Source organism: Artibeus jamaicensis, unplaced genomic scaffold, assembly GCF_021234435.1.
Source record: "Artibeus jamaicensis isolate MK-2021 breed Jamaican fruit bat unplaced genomic scaffold, CSHL_Jam_final contig_2790, whole genome shotgun sequence".
In the NCBI taxonomy this organism is placed as follows: Eukaryota; Metazoa; Chordata; class Mammalia; order Chiroptera; family Phyllostomidae; genus Artibeus; species Artibeus jamaicensis.
Genome location: NW_026521616.1, coordinates 915,742 through 936,298, shown reverse-complemented (window position 1 = coordinate 936,298; position 20,557 = coordinate 915,742). Strand labels below are relative to the sequence as shown.

The 20,557-nt window shown below is 47.1% G+C and overlaps 2 protein-coding genes across 5 annotated transcripts in view; both read left to right on the top strand.

Annotated features, from left to right (window-relative positions):
- SEZ6 (seizure related 6 homolog) overlaps window positions 1-4,118 on the top strand; it is a 44,572-nt gene extending 40,454 nt beyond the window's left edge. Inside the window, exons 10-17 of one of the 3 annotated variants that reach the window (XM_037162912.2) lie at window positions 33-229; window positions 844-1,038; window positions 1,434-1,625; window positions 1,726-1,923; window positions 2,195-2,233; window positions 2,480-2,597; window positions 2,682-2,784; window positions 2,965-4,118. In XM_037162912.2, coding sequence (XP_037018807.2) covers window positions 33-229; window positions 844-1,038; window positions 1,434-1,625; window positions 1,726-1,923; window positions 2,195-2,233; window positions 2,480-2,597; window positions 2,682-2,784; window positions 2,965-2,994 — 1,072 coding nt within the window. In that variant the 3' untranslated portion in view covers window positions 2,995-4,118. Of the gene's footprint in view, window positions 1-32; window positions 230-843; window positions 1,039-1,433; window positions 1,626-1,725; window positions 1,924-2,194; window positions 2,234-2,479; window positions 2,598-2,681; window positions 2,857-2,948 lie in introns of those variants that run through there. The other 2 variants (XM_037162911.2, XM_053662694.1) reach the window with 2 other exon arrangements.
- Window positions 4,119-7,662: 3,544 nt separating this feature from the next.
- PHF12 (PHD finger protein 12) overlaps window positions 7,663-20,557 on the top strand; it is a 41,836-nt gene continuing 28,941 nt past the window's right edge. Inside the window, exons 1-2 of one of the 2 annotated variants that reach the window (XM_037162846.2) lie at window positions 7,663-8,311; window positions 8,935-9,116. In XM_037162846.2, the coding sequence (XP_037018741.1) occupies window positions 8,246-8,311; window positions 8,935-9,116 (248 nt within the window). In that variant the 5' untranslated portion in view covers window positions 7,663-8,245. Of the gene's footprint in view, window positions 8,312-8,934; window positions 9,117-15,877; window positions 15,976-20,557 lie in introns of those variants that run through there. The other variant, XM_053662778.1, reaches the window with a different exon arrangement.

Here is a 20,557-nt window from a genome sequence, read left to right as displayed (position 1 = left end):
GGCCCAGCCTCACTGACGGGCCTCCTCCACAGACTGCGCATAGGTCCCGGTGACGTACTTACCTTCTACGATGGGGATGACCTGACAGCCCGAGTCCTGGGCCAGTACTCCGGGCCCCGAGGTCACTTCAAGCTCTTTACCTCCATGGCCGATGTCACCATCCAGTTCCAGTCAGACCCTGGGACCTCAGTGCTGGGCTACCAGCAGGGCTTCGTCATCCACTTCTTTGGTGAGCCTGCCCCTGCCCCACCCCAATGCCTGAGGGAGAAGAGATTCCAGAATGCAGACCCCAAACTCAGCAAATCAGAGAGGCCAGGGCAACAAGGAGCCTGAGTGCTCTTATCTGACAATGAAAAAAAGCTGGAAACACTCTGGGTATCACCAAAGCCAGTCTTGTTCTCCATCATCCTCCTGGGCCCGGTGGGAGCAAGGGAGACTTCTGTTGCAGCAAGAAGGACTTGGTAGGCAGCAGGAAGAACTTCATAACAAAAAAATAGGGAACTGAGGAAAGGAATTTTATTATACAGTACCTTTCGGATAACCTTCGATAGAAGTGACAATTTTCCCCATTTTACCAGGCCCCCCTCTCAGTAGTGAGAAACTAGCCAACATGTTTTTGGAAATAAAGTTAAAAGCCTAGATGATAAACTGGGAATCTAGGAGACAGTCATATCAGGGGCAAGCAAGGAGGGGCCCTTGTATAGGGAGAATAAATCACTGAGCCTGCCCTGGCCAGGCCCAGAACAAACTGGCAAGAGCTAAACTTCCCGAGGGGGAGGGAGGCTAGCACGGTCACTTTGGCATTGGCTGAGGGTCTGCATCTTGCCACCCCCATGCCCCTAGAGGTGCCTCGCAATGACACATGTCCAGAGCTGCCCGAGATCCCCAATGGCTGGAAGAGTCCGTCACAGCCTGAGCTGGTACATGGCACTGTCGTCACTTACCAGTGCTACCCTGGCTACCAGGTGGTGGGATCCAGTGTCCTTATGTGCCAGTGGGACCTGACCTGGAGTGAGGACCTGCCCTTCTGCCAGAGGGGTGAGTGTTCCTGTTCCCCCTATTCCCATTGCCAATGCAACCTACAAGCCTCTCAGATTATGAACCAGCTGTTATAAACTGGTATCCTTGAAGTTCCTTCACCTGTCATAACGTCAGTTTCCCCATCGGTGAAACGGGGAAATACCCTTCCATAGGGTTACCTGCCAAGTACTCCAAGTGTTTTGTTCCTGGTAGATGGCCAGTTAGTGTTTGTTGACTCCCATGGATTGGAAGGGGACAAATGAGGAGATACACCAGCAAAATGGTATAGTCACAGAGAACCAGAGGGTAGAGCTATATGGCATGAGGATGCTGCCTGCCTGGAACAAAGCCTGGGTGGACTGACTTTTGCGTTCTACTTGAGCTACTTCTTCTTCATCACTCCCTATCCATAGTGACTTCCTGCCATGACCCTGGGGACGTGGAGCACAGCCGACGCCTGGTATCTAGCCCCAAGTTTCCTGTGGGGGCCACTGTGCAGTACATCTGCGACCAGGGTTTTATGCTGACGGGTAGTGCTGTCCTCACCTGCCATGACCGCCAAGCCAGCAGCCCCAAGTGGAGCGACCGGGTCCCCAAATGTCTCTGTAAGTGTCAAATGGGTCGAGGGGAAGGGTCTGGTAGGAGATAAAGAACGCTGCCTCTGGAGGCTGGGGGCACCTTCACTGGGCTCTGTCTGCTTTGCAGTGGAACAGTTCAAGCCATGCCATGGCCTCAGCGCCCCAGAGAATGGTGCCTGCAGTCCTGAAAAGCGGCTACACCCAGCAGGGGCTACTGTCCACTTCTCATGTGCCCCTGGCTATGTGCTGAAGGGTCAGGCTAGCATCAAATGTGTACCCGGGCACCCCTCGCATTGGAGTGATCCCCCGCCCATCTGTAGGGCTGGTGAGTGCTCTGCCACCCCTAAACCTCTGCCTGGCCCACAGGACTGCTCTGGCAAAGATGTCAAATGTTGAGAACCAGAAGCCCCTGCCCACACCCACTTCATGTTACACTTGGTCTCCCCAGTCTCTGCCAGATTTTTCTGAGCTGGTGACACCAAGACAAATGTGGGCTCTCCTTGAACAAATCCGTCCCATGACCAGCCCACTCCCTGCCTTAGTGGTTTGGCCTGTTGGGCTTACCCACTGCCCTTGGCCCTTCCCTCTTGTTCCAGCCTCTCTGGATGGGTTCTACAGCGGCCGCAGCCTGGATGGTGAGCCCCCACTCATGAGGGCCAGGGAAGTAGTCTCTTCCGCTTGTTCTCACAGCTCCCAGGCCATGGGTTCCTCAAAGAGGGAGGGTAGAGAAAGAGGTCTGGGACGAGCAGGGAAAAAAGCCCTTTCCCTGCCCCCAGCCAACTAGAAGCAGCTGGTGGCTGGATGCCCCTGGGAAGGGGTGAGAGGCTGAGGGCTGTAACCGACAGGGACCTCTGCCCCAATCCCACCCTCTGTGTTTTCAGTTGCCAAGGCACCTGCTGCCTCCAGCACCCTGGATGCTGCCCACATCGCAGCTGCCATCTTCCTGCCTCTGGTGGCGATGGCACTCTTGGTGGGAGGCGTGTACCTCTACTTCACCAGGTGAACCTGGCTTCTCTTCCTATCCCCCATACCCGACTCATTCCTGCCTAGCACTCCGGACTCACAGGCTCCTCTGCCCCACAGACTCCAGGGGAAAAGCCCCCTGCAGCTGTCCCGAACACGACCCCGCCCCTATGACCGAATCACCGTGGAGTCAGCATTTGACAATCCAACTTATGAGACTGGAGTAAGTACCCATGCTGGCCTTGAGACCCTATCCAGGACCCAGTTCCGTGCTCCCTTTGGGAGTTACCCCTGAGGGCCCTATCAAGCACTCTCACTCTTTCCCTTTTCCTTGGGGAGGTGGATTATGGGCTGGCAAACTTTATACAAGTTTCCAACTCCCAGCAGTCTCTTTCCTTTGCAGGAGATGAGAGAATATGAAGTATCCATTTAGGCGGGGAAAGCCAGCTCAGCCCTGCATCACAGCCCAGCAGCAAAGCTCCCAGCTGTCCCTCCACCTCCTGTACATACCACCTGGGAAGAGACGCCACTAATCCCTCAAGAAGTTGTGCCCTTCCCTGCCTGCAGTGCCCCCCAGGGCCTATTTTCTTGGTACCACTGACCACTTAGGGCCCCTCCTTGGGTCCAAGTCAGGGGGCATCTGCCTCTGGGCAGAACACAGCTGGAGCATATGCATCAGGAATGAGCGTTCTCCCGACCCTCCTTCATGCCCTGCGCCTCCGTCCTGGAATTCACAGGCAGAATGGGGACACCTTTCTCCATGTGACCACCATCTGGCCCTGGCATGTAGTACCTGGCAGCAGGGCTAACTTGATGGTGGTGGAAACCCCGTCAGGGTGTTCCTCGCAGGGCCATCAATACTGGCTAAAACTGCTCTCCATAGTGACTTCTGGGTAGTCCTGACATGCCAGCATCAGCCCCTGGAGGAAGTCTCTAGTCCATTTCCAAGGCCCCAGGAATGGAGAGTTCTGCTCTTGTCCCTTGCCAGTGGAGGCAATAATTCTAAGGGATCCAAGGGGTTTAGGGACCCTACCCAGGCTCAGGTTGGGCTTCCCTTGGCACTCATGCTTCACACCAAAGCAGGAAACCCCACTGCTCCCCTACACCCTGAGGAGAAAGGCCTCCTTCTGATTGCCAGTCTGGCTATTACAAACACTAGTCCCACTTTAACCCCACTTTAGTCCCTCCTTTAACCCCAATCATCTGCCAGACTTCCCCTCCTCGCCCCTGTTTGGGATAAAGGGAGTGGGCATTCACATTCTGTAGAGGAGCAGAGGTCTAAGGGTCAAGGAATTTGGCATGAAACAGGGCCTCAGAGAGCCCCAGGAGCTGGCTACAGGTCACTTTGTACATGTAATGTCTTATATGGAATCTGGCCTCCAGCCAGAGAACAAACTTCTTTTTCTGTTGTTTCCTTATTAAAATGGTGTTTTTGAAAAAACCAAGCACTGGCCAGGTGGGTGGTACTTTCTTCAAGGGAAGAAAGGTGGGAGATAAATGGGATGTGGACATCAGGACCATGAGGCACGCTGGACACACCAACTAGTAATCCCCAGATTTTATCAAAAAACCAGTTACAGATGCTATGGAAATCACTGTCCCAACAAGCTCAGTACAATAGATGGCAGTGAAATGTGAGGTCCAAATGCCTAGCGCCACAGGAGTGTGGGAGCCCAGGAATCCAACTGCTCATCCACCTCAATGCCTCATTTTCCCCTCTTTGCTAGTCCAGAACTACAGGATGGCAAACTCCCAAGGCTCTTCTTAATGTCATTGTATGGCTGACAAGGCCCAGGAAGCCTGGAACAACTCTTCTTCCCTTTTTTTCCCAACTAACAAGGCTAAGGAAATTGGAATAGGAATCAGAGACAATCCCCTAAACATGATACTCTGTCAGGAGCAGGGACAATGAAGTTTAAGGGCTTGGCTCCTACTTCATTAAAAGCCCTATTTGTAGACTCCCAAAAGAGGTGGCTGTGTGCGATCTGTTTAAGTTTGCCAAGTCTGGTCCCTCCCAGACTCCTGTCCATTCTCTGTGGCCCCCAGCGCCTCATGAGAGGAAAGTGTTTGGCCAGCTTTGGTTCCCAGCATGCACATGCACATGTAGAGAGTGCCCTTCATGGCTGCCCTCCAGAGTATAAGCAAAAAATAAGCAACAGGGAATTATGGGAACTCAGGAGCCAAAAGACTAAATACCTGAAGGAAATAACAACAGCAACCAGTACCTTCCGCTTCTACAGTCTTCCAGCAGGTAGGTCTTAACCACTCATGGCTGTCCACCTCCTGGCTCTAGCACAGGCCACCTTGAAGGATGAAGAGGCTCTAGTTCAGGCAGAGTGCAGTGCCTAGGTTAGCCACAAGAGGTCACTTCTAAAGGCATCTGTATCCCACCTGCTCTCTCCCCTCAATCCTCTTAGAATTGCCAGGGCTGGAGCTCTCCAAGGTGGCAACAACTCCTGACCCCACTAGGCTGACCTCACCTTCCAAGTTCAGAGGTGTGTGGAGTGATTAGTTCTCCTGGCACTTGTCAACAGAGCCAAGTATTAATCCCCTCATTAGCCCACAGCCTGTCCCAATTCTCAATGGAAACTAATGTTTGTTGTAAAAGTAAAGCTCTGCTCATTGGGCTTGTGCCCATGGCTTAACCCCATAATGCCTTCAGGCTGTGACAGCAACACAGCTGAGCCCTAAGTGGTATGAAGGAAGCCAGTAAAGCAGGGCATACAGGGCTCTGATTTCTGAAGGCATGAAATACAGCCCCAGAAGAAATGAAGTCTGGCCACTTCCATACCTCTAGCTCAGCAGTCCCCACTCTGAGGGCCACATCTCTGGACCACAGCCACTATAATTTCATGTTTGCTGAGAATGGCAGAGAGAAGAGAGAACCCCCTCCAAACCCAACAATAAGACCCATGACCTTACAATTCTTCCCAGGCACCAAGAGGATAATCAGAAACCAAAGACCACACTCTGCTATGCCTACCTATCTAACTCATCCTCCTCACTTCCCTGTTCTGACAGGTGTGCTTCGGTGGGTTGGGCATCATCCTGCAAACCAAAAGGCCACCGATTTGATTCCTGTCAGAACACAAGCTGAGGTTGCAGGCAAGGTCCCCGGTTGGGGGTGTGCAAGAGGCAACTGAGATCGACATTTCTGTTGCACATCCATGTTTCTCTTTCCCCCCTCTCTTCCCCTCTCCTAAAAATAAATAAATAAAATCTTTTTTTTAAATGAGCAACAGCAACTCCTCACAAGCAGTTTAGACACTGTTGTGGCCTGGGAATCACGAAATGTGTTCAGCTCTGGCTGGTGTGACTCAGTGGATTGAGCATCAGCCTGTGAACCAAAAGGCCACCGGTTTGATTCCCAGTCAGGGCACATGCCTGGGTTGGGGCCAGGTCTCCAGTTGGGGGTCGGGAGATGTTTCTCTCCCTCTGTTTCTTCCTCTCTTCCTCTCACTCTAAAAATAAATAAAATCTTTTTAAAAATAAAGCAAAGTAATAAATCTCTTATTTTAAAAAATGAAATGTGCCCTGGCTGGTGTGGCTCAGTGGATTGAGTGCTAGCCTGTGAACCAAAGGGCTACTGGTTCTATTCCCAGTCAGGGCACATGCCTGGGTTGTGGGCCAGGTCCCCAACAGGGGGCACACGAGAGGCAACCACGCATTGCTGTTTCTCTCCCTCTCTTTCTCCCTTCCTTCCCCTTTCTGTAAAAATAAACACTTTTTTAAAAAAATGAAATGTGTTTAATTCCTAGGTCTGCCAAAAATTGAATTAAGGAAATCACTATTCTCCTCTGTGCCCCTGGAAATGATGGTAATAATATAGGAGGTCTTTAAACCCTTAACAGTTTTACCCTTCTGAGAATCCTAAGTATACCTTAACATCAAAAGTGAGCAGGACACCGCTACCTGGTGTTAACAATGCCATGTAAGCGCCTACTGTCAAGCATAACGATACCATTTCCTTTTTCACTGCATCTACAGTCAAGCAGACACAACTGGCCATCTCTGAAGGCGATACCAAGGGAAGGTGCGGGCGCACCGGAGGTAGCACGAAGGCCCTCCCAGAACTCGAGGTGAGGCCTCAGACTACAAATCCTAGCATACAGCACTGCAGCTCTCAAATCCCTTCCTAGCCGGCAAATCACTCTTGCCCGATGCCATCCTACCGTACACTGCTTCGCACGCACACGGAACTACAGCTCCCACAATCCTCCAGACCCACTGCAAGTCTTCCTCCCAGGGTGCAATGCGCTCCCGTCAGCCCTTTGGACCTTTTGAGCTGAGCATTGCAAACTGGGAGTTGAAGTCTACTGTAGACAGGTAGTTGGGCGTTGTCAAAATCGTAAACTCTGCTTTTGGCTTCCTCTTGAACAGGAGTGACAGTGGTCAAAAGAGGATAATAATATGCAGCGAAACTCTCCATTGTGTCATCCATCACTACGCAAGGCAGAGATGCTGGAGCTAAAATGAACTGTTGGGAAAGGGAGGGAAGTGGGGACACCAGCCATCCTACCCGACACCAAAAGCATCGTTTTCTGTTGCGAGTGCTTTTCTTTTCTCTTTACCAATATGGCGCCTGGTCCAGACACACCTGACGCTAGAACCAAATAGTCCAGCAGGACATCCCTAGGAATACTGCTGTCATTGACAGCGTACCAGCTCCAGTCAACATCACATTTTAATCCTTCCTGTTCATGCCCGAGGACTCCAAGGACGTGGTAGCCTATATCCCATTACCAAAATGGCGAAAGGAGAAGCATTCTTGTTAGGGTATACAGATGACAATACGCTTGCGCGAGAGCGGGCTGTATTGTAGGGCGGGAGAGAAACGTATTCAATACGCCTGCGCAAGAACAGTATTCCCGGTATATACACAAACAGCAATGGAAGAAGAGTCCCCCTGTTCTTGCGGCTGCGCTGTGACCCCAGCGAGCTCTACCGGGCGCCTGCGCACCACCTCAGGTCCTGCCCCCTTTATCTCAGTACGCTGGCGCACAACAGAAAGGCCAGGGCTTCGGCGCTTCAGACAAGTGCCAGCGCGGCTGCGCTGGGGGGTACTCTCTCACTGCGGCTGCGCAGGAGCCCGGCGGCCGGCTGTCACTGCGGTTGCGCGCGGCGAGCGGCGATCCCCGGGCGCCTGCGCGGGTGGCTTTGCGGGCGCTCGCGGTAAGTTTGCGCCAAGTACGCGGCAGCCGGGACGCAGACGGCGGCGGCGGCGAGAGGCGGAGCCCGGGGACCACCCCCCCATCACCCTCCCCGCAGTCACCTCACGTACCACAACCTCACCTAACCTCTCACCCCCCTTCCGAACCCCTCAACCCCGGGATGGCAGCGCCCGCCAGTCTTCCCTGCTGGACCAGCGGTCGCCAGCGCCGGCTCTAGCTTGTGGGACTAGGCCCCACCGAGGCCTGACCCCCGGAGCCGGGACCCACCGTGCAGTCAGCCGCTGGGCCGGGGCTGAGGGGCCGCTCCCCCCTCACGGCCCGTAGGGAGGACGTTGCCGTCCCGGGGACTGGGGGCCGGGGGGTGGGGGGGAGCCAGGGCGAGGAAGTCGGGACCTGTGTTGAGAAAAAAGAAGGGGGGCCGGGGTCAGGAGCACCCCCTCCTCCCGCTTCCCCCCCCTCCCCCCGGGGTTGGGGGGGCCCGAGCAGAAAGCACCCAGCCCGGGAGGTGGATGAATGTGGGAGAAAATGGAGACCAAGACGATCGTGTACGACTTGGACACGTCAGGGGGGCTGATGGAGGTAAGAGTAGCCCTCCTCATCCCCTTCCCCCAACGCCAGGAGGGAACCTCCGCCCTCCGCTCCACAAAGCCGGTCCTAAGCTCTCAGCGCAAGAGGGCCGGGGGAGGGGGGATTCTTTCTCACCCAGACTCTCCCATCTTTGCAGTTTGGGGGGGCCGAGTTAGTCTCCGAGGACGTTTGCATTAGTTTTACCTACCCGCCGCCCTCGATTTGTTCTCCTGAGGCACCAACCCACTCCATCTCGTTGCACCGGCGGGCCTCCCCACCCCCTTTCTCTTGGCCCCTTTGTGCTTCCCCCAGCACGTCCGGGTACCGGGCTTCAGGCCTCTCCCGAGCCTGGCTTTGGAGTCCCCCACTGTCCATACAAGGAAGTGGCGAGCAGGGAGCCGCGCACCCTCTCCCCATCCCCCTACCCTGATTCTCCCCTTTTGGAAGAAGCTGTTCTCGGTGTTGTGCTGCAGGAACACTGTTAGGGTGGGCTCCCCCTGGTTCCGGGGGCTGAGAGATTCTGAGAACAGCCTGGATGGGAGGAAGAAGGACAAAAGCGGGGAGAAGGGTGGGTGACGGAGAAGGCGGGCCGGGAGCTCCGAGTGTGCACACACATCGTTTGTATGTGTGTGCAGCAAATCCAAGCTCTGCTGGCTCCCCCTAAGACGGACGAGGCAGAAAAGCGAAGTCGGAAGCCTGAGAAGGAACCCCGGAGAAGCGGCAGGGCCACTAACCACGACAGCTGCGATAGCTGCAAAGAAGGTGGTGATCTTCTGTGCTGTGACCATTGCCCTGCCGCCTTCCATCTCCAGTGCTGGTAAGGTCTGCGGGCCCCTTTGGAGCCCCTTGGTGAAACCTTGTCGGCCCATTCCTTCACCCGGCCTTCCCCTGCCTGCCAAAATAACGGGCGCTTGCAGCCGCTAGCCGACTTAATGTAGCCGTAGGGTGAGCGCCTCCCCGCCCCCAGGTGTCTGCCGGGATCTGGCCATTGGGATGGGGAGGAGCAGCAATGGGTCCGAACCCCGATGTGGGGATTGGGAGGACTAAGGAGAGCCCCATTTGGGGCTGGAAGTCGCTTGGGAGCCGGGACTCAGCCGACAGGGCATGGCCCGAGGTGGCGGGGGAGGAAGGGGAGGAGCTCTGGGCCCTGTGCCGCTCTCCTACCCGCGCGCCGGCCGCCCTCAGGCTCCGGCCGGGCTGGGCTCTCTTGGGGTGGGTGCGCAGAACCTTCAGCCTCCGGAGCTGCCCTGGTCCGCGCCCCAGGGACTGGCGCCTGGACTCTTGTGGTTGTAGAAGAAATCATGGAGGGTGTCTCTCGAGTCTGCCTCTTCACTGCCTCTCTGTTTACAATATGGCGACCTGCCTTTAAATTATATTTTTATTCTCAGCGCCATTTTGGCTGCATATATGATTTGCAAACGTCTCCTGGGAAACTGTGGGGGTAGCCCCGGAGTCCTTTCTGCAGAAGCTTCTTGGATGCCGGGAGACTGGGATCTCGCTGCTTTGGTCTCCATTCTCTGCCACCTCCTGCCCCGTGTTGCCTTTCGGAGCTGCCTCTCATCTCTCCCCACCTGGTGCTGCCGCCTCTTAGGAAATCGGGCCGGGTTAGACAATTAAAATTGCCCTTGGGCGCCGATTTCACTTATCCGCTCTGGATCGGCGAGCCTTTCGCTGTAAAATTCTTTCCTGCTGGGGCTGGATTGTATGCAGTGGCTCCGCGAGGGCATTTTTAAGGAGAGGAGAGCTGGAAAGCTATGCGCTTTTTTTTTTTTAAACCACCTCCTCTTAGTGAACGAGAGGGAAAGGGAGACACAGATGAGAGAGGGAGGGACCTGGGTTGATGGCCCCGATGCTTGATCCTCCTCAGCAGCTCAGCCCTGAACGATTAATCGATCAAGAGGAGTTTATACTCCAGCTTCTGCCAGGAGATACCACCTCTACCCTCCACAAAAATCCCACATCTGCACAGAGAACCCAGATTGTGTCTCCTTCTGTCTTTCAGCAACAGTTGACTGGTGGGGCAGGGAGTGTTTGTGAAAGGAGACAAGCTGCAAGAGAGCAGGAAGGGGCAGTTGGTTTGTTCCCACCTGTTTTTTAGTGTTGTCTTTTTTAGCCCTTTGTTTAAAAAATTAAAAGGTGAGGTTTTACTTAAGCACTGTACATGGTTTCATTCAAATTCTGTCTCTCCGTTTGTGGAATAGTGCCTACTGTATATTTGTACTAATTACAGGTTTTAGAACACTTATTAAACAGATGATTGATACTGGGCAAATTAAGTCTGTGGTCAGAAGTTATGTAGGAAGCTCTGGTTACCATTCCCAAGGTACTTTTGCCCAGGAGGGCACCCATGTTGGCTTGTGATGTTGCAGGGACAAAAATTACTATCCTGGAGGAAGCTTTGCTGGTAGCTTTAAAAATTTTATTATAAAATGACTAATACCAGCAGGAGGGTCTGTGGATTTTATCCTTTGCTTTCTATAAGGTGTAATTTTACCTGGCAGGAAAAAATCTCTGCAAGTTTCCTGTGCTGTTCTTGAGAATGGAAGCAGTTTGTACATGAATATGTTGAGTTTCTCACCAGCTATTTCCAGTTGCTTACATTTTTAAATTGTGTTTATGTGCTACATATACCAGGACTGAATTGTAGATTGCTTGATTTTAAATATAGGTTAATGTTTTACCTATATTTGGTTACTAACAGTAACATTTGGTTAGTGTTAACCAAGAATAGTGGTCCCATATTGAGTGATAATTTTGTAAGCTCCGTATTGTTTTCAGTCTCATTTGTTTAATAAAGCTGAAAATGTTCATTAGAAACTTGAGGCCTGGAAAAAGTGTACTGTTTTTCCTGACATTGGGCTTTTAAACTCTAAAATCTAATCTCTAAATCTTTTAATTAGATGAATCTAAGTCTTGTCAAGTCGTACAATTAGCAATTTCCGTTTTAGCTGGAAGGAGAGAGGGAGGGACCTTTTTTTTTTTTTTTTTTAGCTGTTGGTGAAATTCAGTCTTGCCCATACTCTGCATTTCATTGAATACTTTTCATAAGCCCATGAATGAAAACTGGTAATCGGAGATTTGCGAATCCTAGTAAATGAGGCAGGGCTTTTCACATCTCTAGTTCCCCCTTTGAAGAGGCCGGTACTGAGTGTACCATTAACTTATCTGAGTTATTATATAAGTCACAAAACATTCTAGATACTGATACAAAGGCAGGAAGCCTTCTTTCGAGTATAGCTTATCCCACTTTCTTGCCTCCTACCCTACATGCACTCTTTCCAGCACAAATAAAGTACTTCATTAACCATCTCAACCAGAGTGGCTAAGTCAAGCAGTTAATCGTCTCAGAGAATTTTGATTCCTGAGTGTGCTCATGTTAATTTGTCCTATTACTGCTTTCTCGTACCATGTGGGAGTGAGGTTATTCTAACCTCAGGTATGGCTGTATTTTCTCTTGCTTCCCTTTTTAACTAGCTAAGACTGGATTATTTAGATAAGCATAGTATGATAATTTTCCTCATGACATAGAATGTACAAGAGTGAAGATGGAATTTTACAAGCCCTGGAAGTCATAACTGCAGTGCTGCTGTGGGTCTCCATTTAAAGCTCTGAGAGAGTCCTTTTTCAGTCGCTTGTGTGCCTTGCCAGCTTGCCTCACAGTGAACCAGATCTAGTAAAACGTTCCAGAGGTGATTCTAGGCAAACCTCCTGGATTTGGTGACATTCACAACTACAGGGGGGGTTTCTAAGATCAACTACTGGAGGAAATGACTGGACAAATAAGTTTTTTAATTGTCTTTTTTCAGGAGTGAGTGCTTTATATGATGTGCTTTATATATTGGGAGACCTCTTCCCAATTAGACCGGGGGTCCTATTTCTGGGTTTTCTGTAATGAGCTGGGTGAGGAAACGAATTTTCCTGTGCTCAGTACCATTACCTCACAAAAGAATTAAACTTGAGCTAATGATGTTTTTGTATTTGTTTAAGTGGTAGTGTAATCATTTTATCCAAGTTTAACTGGTTATCCATTACTTAGAGTGGTAGCAGGGGTTACTAAACCTGCCCCTGAAGAATTGGAGAAAGATGTTTTTAAATATTCCCTGGTGAACTCGAATTTTATTATAATTGTCATGCCATAAGTTGAGCCTTCTCAAAATATTGGTCTTCATGGACTGGTCTCTTCAAAAATCAGGTAAAGCCCTGGCTGGTGAGGCTTAGTTGGTTAGAGCATCATCCTGTACACCAAAAGGTTGTGGGTTTGATTCTGGTCAGGGCACATGGTAATCAGTTTTTTTAAAAATTAGAATAACTGGTAGAGCTCTAGTTGCTGCTGACCCTTTATTCTCAAAATGGATAGAATTGTTCTCACTGATTAAGTAGGCACGATAAGGCATTGATAATGAGGCTGACTAGAAACTGGATGGTTGCCTCTGATTGCTTTCTCATGGCATTTTGCTCCAGACTGAGGGACCAAAATGGCCTGATTGAGAAGTGTGTCTACCTCAGCAGACCTCAGCATGGTTGCTTCCCGTCAGACAGATTTCTGTAGCATTTGCCTCCGCATGTTATATTTGGAATTGTTGGCCAGCTTTCCTCTCACTGGTGTTGGCAGCAAGATCCAAAATGAGGTTTTCGAAGAATCAGAGTAAAAAGGTCTCTGTGCACAGGCAAAATTAAGCTCAGCTTGGAGTTTTGCATATTTAATTTTCAGTGAGTCATAACAAGAAAGGTTTCACACATAGAGTAGAAAAACTGCCTTGCAGAAAATCTTTGCTGTGTGAACTTTTAAGGAGGTAGTTTTTCTGATTTTGTTGTGTTTAGCTCCTCATTGGAATAGTGTCAGGCAAGTGATGAATTAAAGTAGATTTATGTTAACATTATCTTACGAATCTTTTGTTTCTGACATTGGAAGTGCTTGGAAGCCTGGCACTGAAGAACTGGACGTGGCAGCATTATCTCACCCTGCCCTCTCAGTAGTAAAGTGATTAAACAATAAACCTAATTTTGTTTTGTTTTATGAAGTTTTATGTATGTACTTTTGCATTTGCCCTGTTGCATTAGTAGCTGGGTTTGTAATATTGTTAAGGGTCCACTCAACAGGAAGGGTTCAGTACCCACTTTAACTCAGCTTCACATGCATGATTTGTAAACCTAAAGTGGGGCTCACCAGCTAATTCCTGTGATATCAGTGCTTTAATGCAAAGATAAAGAATAATCACTGTTTAAAAATGTAAGAATAATATTTGGTATAAGTTACTACTCACAAAATGTTGTGACCCAAACGGGTTTGATTGGGAAAGGAAGCATGACTCTTCTTCTTTCTCCTTCCCTCCCTTTCTCACTGAAAATAAATAAGTAAAATCTAAAAAAAGAGAGAGTGAGAGAAAGGAAGTGTGAAAATTATTAAAAGTGAAAAAGGAGGTAATACTCAAAGTAACAGTTTTTGTTAAGGCAGGGACTTTGTGGTACTCTTCTGCGAAATTTTTCAATTTGGGCCTGTCCTAAAATTAATTACCATACTCAGTGAAAGATAAGATGCAGTTGTAACCTCATTGATCTCCTGCTTGTTGCTTAAGTCTCTCAAAGTACTTTACAGATGTGCTAATATATTAGGACCATTTTTGGCCTTTGTAAATGACTTGTGTGTTTTTACATATGTAAATATGTAAAGACGTGCTTAGGTACAGCCTTTATTGTTAATATGGAAATGGATTCATGTTTGTTTTAAATCCTAAATCAACTATCTCCAAGAAAATTTTTTGAAAGCCAAATTGTAAAGATGAATTATTTAATTTGACCCGAGAAGGGATGTAAATAGTCACTCCTGTATTAAATGAAACACTGGTTTTTATTAAGCTCTGAGTGAAAGTATGAGTGATACTCAGGAGGGCTCAGTAGCCCTGACTGGCGTGGCTCACTTGGTTGGGCAACATCCTGCAAAGTGAAGGATCACTGATTTGAATCTCAGGACACATGCCTGGGTTGCAGTTCAGTCCTTGGTACCATCCGCTCTTGATCCCCGCGGGACCTGTGTGAGAGGCAACCAGTCGATGTTTCTCTCCCTCTCTTTCTCCTTCCCTGACTCTAAAAATAAATAAAATCTTTTCAAAAACAACAAAAGGACCAGCAGGTTTTCACGGTTCATCCCTGTAGGATTTATCAGTACTTACTTTTTTATAGCTGAATACTATTCCATGTATGGATATAATACATTTACTTATTCATCAGTTGGTAGATATTTGGGTGGTTTCTACTTTTTGCTGTTGTGAATATTAATGTCAGAAATATCGGTGTGCAAGTTTTTGTGTGAACATCTGCTTTCATTTCTGTTAGGTAGTATATCTAGGAATGGAATTGCTAGGTAACTCCTACATTTAACATTTGAAGAACTGCCAGACTATTCTCCAAAGCGATTGCACCATTTTACATTCCCATCAGCAGCATATCAGGGTTCCAGTTTCTCCACATCTTTTTCAACACTTGTTATTACTGTTTTTCTTGATTAAAGCCACCCAATGGGCATGAAGTACTGTATCATTGAGATTTAGATTTGTATTTTCCTACTGGTTAATGATGTTCTTTTCATGTGCTTATTGGCCAGTTGTATATTTTTCTTGAAGAAATGTCTATTCAGATCTTTTGCCCAATTTTAATTTTATTTGTTTTTTTTATTATTGTTTTTTAAAGACTTTATTTTTAGAGAGGGGAAGGGAAGGAGAAAGAGAGGGTGAGAAACATCAACATGAGGTTGCCTCTCGTGCACCCCCAACTGGGGACCTGGCCCACAACTCAGGCATGTGCCCTGAGTGGGAATCAAACCTGTGACCCTTTGGTTCTCAGTCCAGTGCTCAATGCACTGAGCCAACCAGCCAGGGCTGGTTTTTTATCATTGAGTTGTGAAAGTTTTTATACATTCTAGATACAAATTCCTTGTCAGATACATGATTTGCAAGTATTTTCTCTCATTCTGTGGGTTTTCTTTTCACTTCCCTTATCTTTTTATTTTTCAGTTTTTGAGTCTTACCTAGAAGAAGGTGGTGATTTAAGCACACTTGAATGTCTATGCCTATATGATCTATTTAATGGCAGTGAGTAAAGGGTTTCTTCTGTGAAACTCCAGTCAGGATGGTGCATCTCAGTGGAAAGAACCTTACAATGTGCTTTGGTATGTTGCTATTTCAACTTTTCTTAGTGACCCTTCTCAGCAAAGAATTCTAAGGCTGAAAGTTGCCCTAGAAGAAGTGCTAAAAAATCCACCGCCTGCCTTAAAGCAGGATGTCCACCCAGCACTCACCAGCCACAACAGAAAATTTCTACGTGTAGGCACTTTTCATACTTGGAGGCCATGGGCTTAAGGAGGAAGACTTTGATTGCCTCAGTTTGATTGAGAACAACTTGGGGTAGAAATAACTCCAGATCAATTAGTGAGCTGTCTTTTGAACTGGTTAACAAGGACAAAAAGTTTTTTTTGTACACCGCAGTGAACATAGCTGTTTATATGTCTTTTTTTTTTTTTTTTCCTTTTTTAATCCTCGCCTGAGGAGGATGTGCTTATTGACTTTCTTTTTTTTTTTTTAGAAGAGAGAGGAAGGGAGAGAAACATCGATGGTGAGAGAGAAACATTGATCGGTTGCTTCCTGTACACACCCCAGATGGGGATCGAACCTGCAACCTAGGTATGTGCCCTGACCGGAATCAAACCTGCAAACTTTTTTTGTGCGGGGACAACGCTTCAACCAACTGAGCCACCCGGCCAGGGCTATATGTGTCCATGTAAGTCCAGGTAGCAGTAAATAGGGAGAGAGTGCAGAGAATGTTTACCTACAGGTTTTATATTTGTAAAAACAGTATATTTTGATGCTCCCAAGAGGATTTTGCTACCTAGAAATGTGGATGTCATACTTCTTAACAGAAATGGGTACATCTTCACTTCTGTAAGTGATGGGGTAATAGGATATAGATAAAACTGAATGTTGTTTGCTTTTGGTTATGGGTAAGAATGTTGAAATCTATCTCTGAACTTTCTTATCTCACCCCTAGCATATATACAATTCCTTGGGAGTTTAGTTGAATAGGCCACCCTAGTGGACGATTCTGGTTGAGGTTATGATGGCACTTTCTATGATAATGTGGCCCAAGCTTCTGGAAATGCATTCTTTAAGGTGCCAAAATTTAAAGTCACTTGGGGGGGTGGTTCCCACCTCCCCTGTGCTTTTCCTTTGACTTAGAGTCCCCAGGGAGTACAACATGGCCAGCTGCATCGCCATTCAATGAATGACACTTATAAGAGCACCTCTGCATAATGCTATCCTCCCAAGAGACAGGACAGGAGTACAGCTGTCTCCTTGCCAGTTTCCTGAAAGAGGAGGACATTGTATTCAGTGCAAGTCTCAGACCAAATTTCAGAAAGGCACTTTGGTATTGCGGATTTGTCACTATGCCCAGGACGCATGCACAGGTCACTAGCTGACTGCTTTTCCCATGACTCAAGAACAGTTAAAAAGAATAAAAAGGTGACTCCTTTTTCTGCCTACCATTTATGGGTATCAGAATTCTCATCCTTTAAGCCTAAAGTTATTTCTAAATCTAGGTCTTAGCAAATAAGAACAAAGATGAAGTTTTAGCACATTTGTGTGGGAGGCAAAAGACAATGAGGGGTACAATAGACACTGATAATATGAGAAGTCATTAGTTTCACCCATCAGCAAAAAGGATCTTGGCTACTGCATAGAGCTGTTGGTGAATTCACAATATTCCACGTATCCCATGTAAGTAAATTCCATGTATACCTTGCAGATTGATAAAAATATTCTAAGTAATGAAAGAAAGACTTGCCTCATTCAAAGAACTCCTTTCCCTTTTGCATTAGTGTACTAAATTTACTAAACTACAGTCCCTGACTGACCATGATCAGCTTATGATTTTTTTTTTCTTTAGAGGGGAAGAGAAGGAGAGAGGGAGAGAAACATCAATGTATGGTTGCCTCTTATGCATCCCCTGCTGGGAACTGGCCTGCAACCCAGGCATGTGCCCTGACTGGGAATCGAACCACGATCCTCTGGTTCACAGGCTCGTGCTCAATCTGCTGAGCTACACCAGCCAGGGCAGCTTACGATTTTTTAACTTCACAGTAGTGCAAAAGCAGTACACGTTCAATAGAAACCAGGTAGGTTGTGTAGCTCAGTGGATTGACTGCAGGCCTGCGAACCACAGGATCGCTGTTCAATTCCCAGTCAGGGCACATGCCTGGGTTGCAGGCCAGTTCTCAGCAGAGGATGCACGAGAGGCAACCGTACATTGGTATTTCTCTCCTTCTCTCCTTCCCTTCCTCTCTAAAAATAAATAAATAAATAAAATATTTAAAAGAAAGAAACCAGGTAGGTTAAACTATGATGCTCAGTAGGTTAGGTGTATTAAAAGCATTTTTAACTTAAAGTACCTTCAACTTACTATAGATTTATTGAGATTTAACTTCATCATTAAGTCAAGGAGTGTCTGTACTTGAAAGCCAGAGGCTGACCTATTTCCTCTGCTCACCGCTGCGTAATACCTAGTGGTGTTACTAATGAGAGATGTGCAAAGATAAACACTGTTTGGGGAACAGAAACTATGTCTGGGTTCTTCCAAGTGGATGGCACCTTTGTTAACACAAACACACAGTGACCATTCCTTTACCCCTTAATTACATTTGCTTTCCTGTGTGTTAATAGCTTTGGTATTTAATCTTTGCCCTTCCCCTGTTTTCTGACAAATTATAAAGCATAACTCTCAGAGAATGTTTCCCAGTCTTCAAACAACAAAAGACAGAGTAACTGCCAGGTGGAGGAAACTCCATGCCTGAACCAAGCATCAGTCTTTGCCATTGATTTGGGCTCTGCAGGAGGCTCTTTTTGAAATAAGCTTGAGTGAGCAGGAGAGGACTTTCCACAGGTTTGAATTTAACTGTAACCCAAAGACATCACTTCACCTCTATACCCGGCAGGGATGGGGAAACCTCAGAATTACTAGCAAGTTTGAGTTCCAGATTGGAATTCTGTTTGTGGCAACACAAGCACATTTATGGGCTTTTATTCAGCTGTAATATTCAGAAGGATGTTGAGTACTGTTTTCCTCCTGTCTGCCTTTGTGCAAAGAACAAAGCAGAGAGTCTAATGAAATTTACAGAACTTCAAGTAAATTTAGATTAGTCTCTGCATTACAAACCTGGGCAGTGTGGAGCTATTCTTGTTCTGCTTTCCCGCAGTCATAGGCTCCTGTGATGAGCTGATGGCTTTTTACTGATTCTTGACTTTATCAAAACTCTGAAGCCATTAGAGGAAAACCCTATAGTGAACTTTTTCCATTGACAATCATCGATTATTGGTTAAAATACATTACGAAAGTTATACACCACTAATCATTAAATGTGTAAACCTGTAACTTTTTGTAGTTTTATACATAGGATTACTATATTAAACCTTATTTGATTTTGCTTGTGAGTTTTTGGAAGAGCATATTAAATTAGGAAGAATTCTTTCACTAATTTTGGCCCTTTGATAAATGTTGTTTTCTGTTTTGCTTTATCCCTCTGTAGTCCTTGTGGTTTTGCGCAGCATAGATGACACTTAGCCATTCTAACTTAATTCCAATGCCTAATTCCATATTATTAGACATTGGACTGCAGGCTGTAGTTTGTAGGTGTTGAAGTAAATTGAATTGTAAGAAAAATGTCTGCAATTTAAGTTATGGGGAAGAGCTCAATTCAGAGGCTTGTGTACTTACTGCATACAAACCTTCCTCAAATATTGCTGTTTTTGTGCATGTGCCTGTGCATATACTCAGGTCTTTAGGGTAATCATTCTTTGATCAGGGATCATCTGAGAAAAAAATTGAACCAAAAGGAAAAATCACGGTGCTGTGTCTCTGAGAAGTAGGTTCAACTCCTAAATAGGTCACTGAAGGTATAACTGGAAGGCTTCAGGAGTCCAAGTCAGCACTTAGCTGTGGCTTCAAACCACCACAGCAGTTTGACAGCATGCCCAGGAGATTACTTCAGTCATGTGGGGGCAGGGGGCGGGACTTTGAGGTTTATGAGTAAAATTGGAGGAGGGGAGAAGGTAAGGGTAAAAGAAGGAGGTAATAACTTCTATGCTATTCTGTAGAGCATTATTTTCCCTCCCTCCCTTTAAAACAAAAAAAAAAAAATAGATGACCTTGTCAGAGGAGGGTAGATGAAGCAGAAATCCTCCTTAGGGAAAAATAGCTGGGTCTTAAGTAGGAACCTGCTCTTTTTATACAGGGTGGGGCAAAGGTAGGTTTACAGTTGTTCATGTGGAAAACAATAACTTATAAATAATAATACAGGAATAAACTTTTATATACTCAAAACTGTAAGCCTACTTTTTCCCCACCCTGTATTTAGTTAGCTTTCAAATAAAGACATTGTTAGTATTTTTTTACTTTTCCCAGCCTTTATAGAATTTTAGGTCCAGTATTAGTAAGATGTAAATTAGTCCAGGTTTCCTGAGCTGTGTCTGCAAGAATAGTATGCCCTGGCTATTACCTTGTTCTTGATAGTCCACTAAAATTTGGCCACAGAACTGTATGCAGTTTTCTATACGTCTGAACTCTTCCAGAATGCACAATTGTAATCGTTGGTTCCTCTTCCCAGTGGGATGCTTCCTGGGAGTGTTAAAAGTGACTGCTGAGGCCAGAAGGTTGATTCTTTTCCAGAAAAGGTGGGCTCCTACATCTATCATGAAGTGAATGAATTGAGTCCATCTTAAAAAATGCCTGTGGCCAGCCCATTTTTCATCCTAGAGAAGCCAGTATTGCAGGAATAGCCAAACCAGTAATAGGTCAGACCCTGTAGCACCTGGGCTCAGCTTGTAGGGAAGTTAGCAGAAGCAAACACCTGGTATAACTGTTGGTGTTCTACCCTCCCTCCCTCTTTTCCTTGCACTGACTTTTAACCCTCTTCTCTAGATGTCCTTCACTGGGAGGATGGCACAGGCCAGCTCTACTTAGTAGGCATTAAATTTGGGAGCACAGTCAGCTAGTTTGAAAGGATTGTATGCCTGTGGAAATGATGCAACTAGCTAACTTTCTCAATGGGGTATTTGTAATGGCCTGGCACTTCATTGGACTCCTTGTTAACATTGCTACTGAGGCTTTGCATGAAAAAATCAGCAGTCCTTGTACTTTTTACTTTGCAGCATTAACTGTATTTGAGTCAGTAGCTGGGATAAAGGATGGTAAAGGACTAAGGTCCTGAGGACC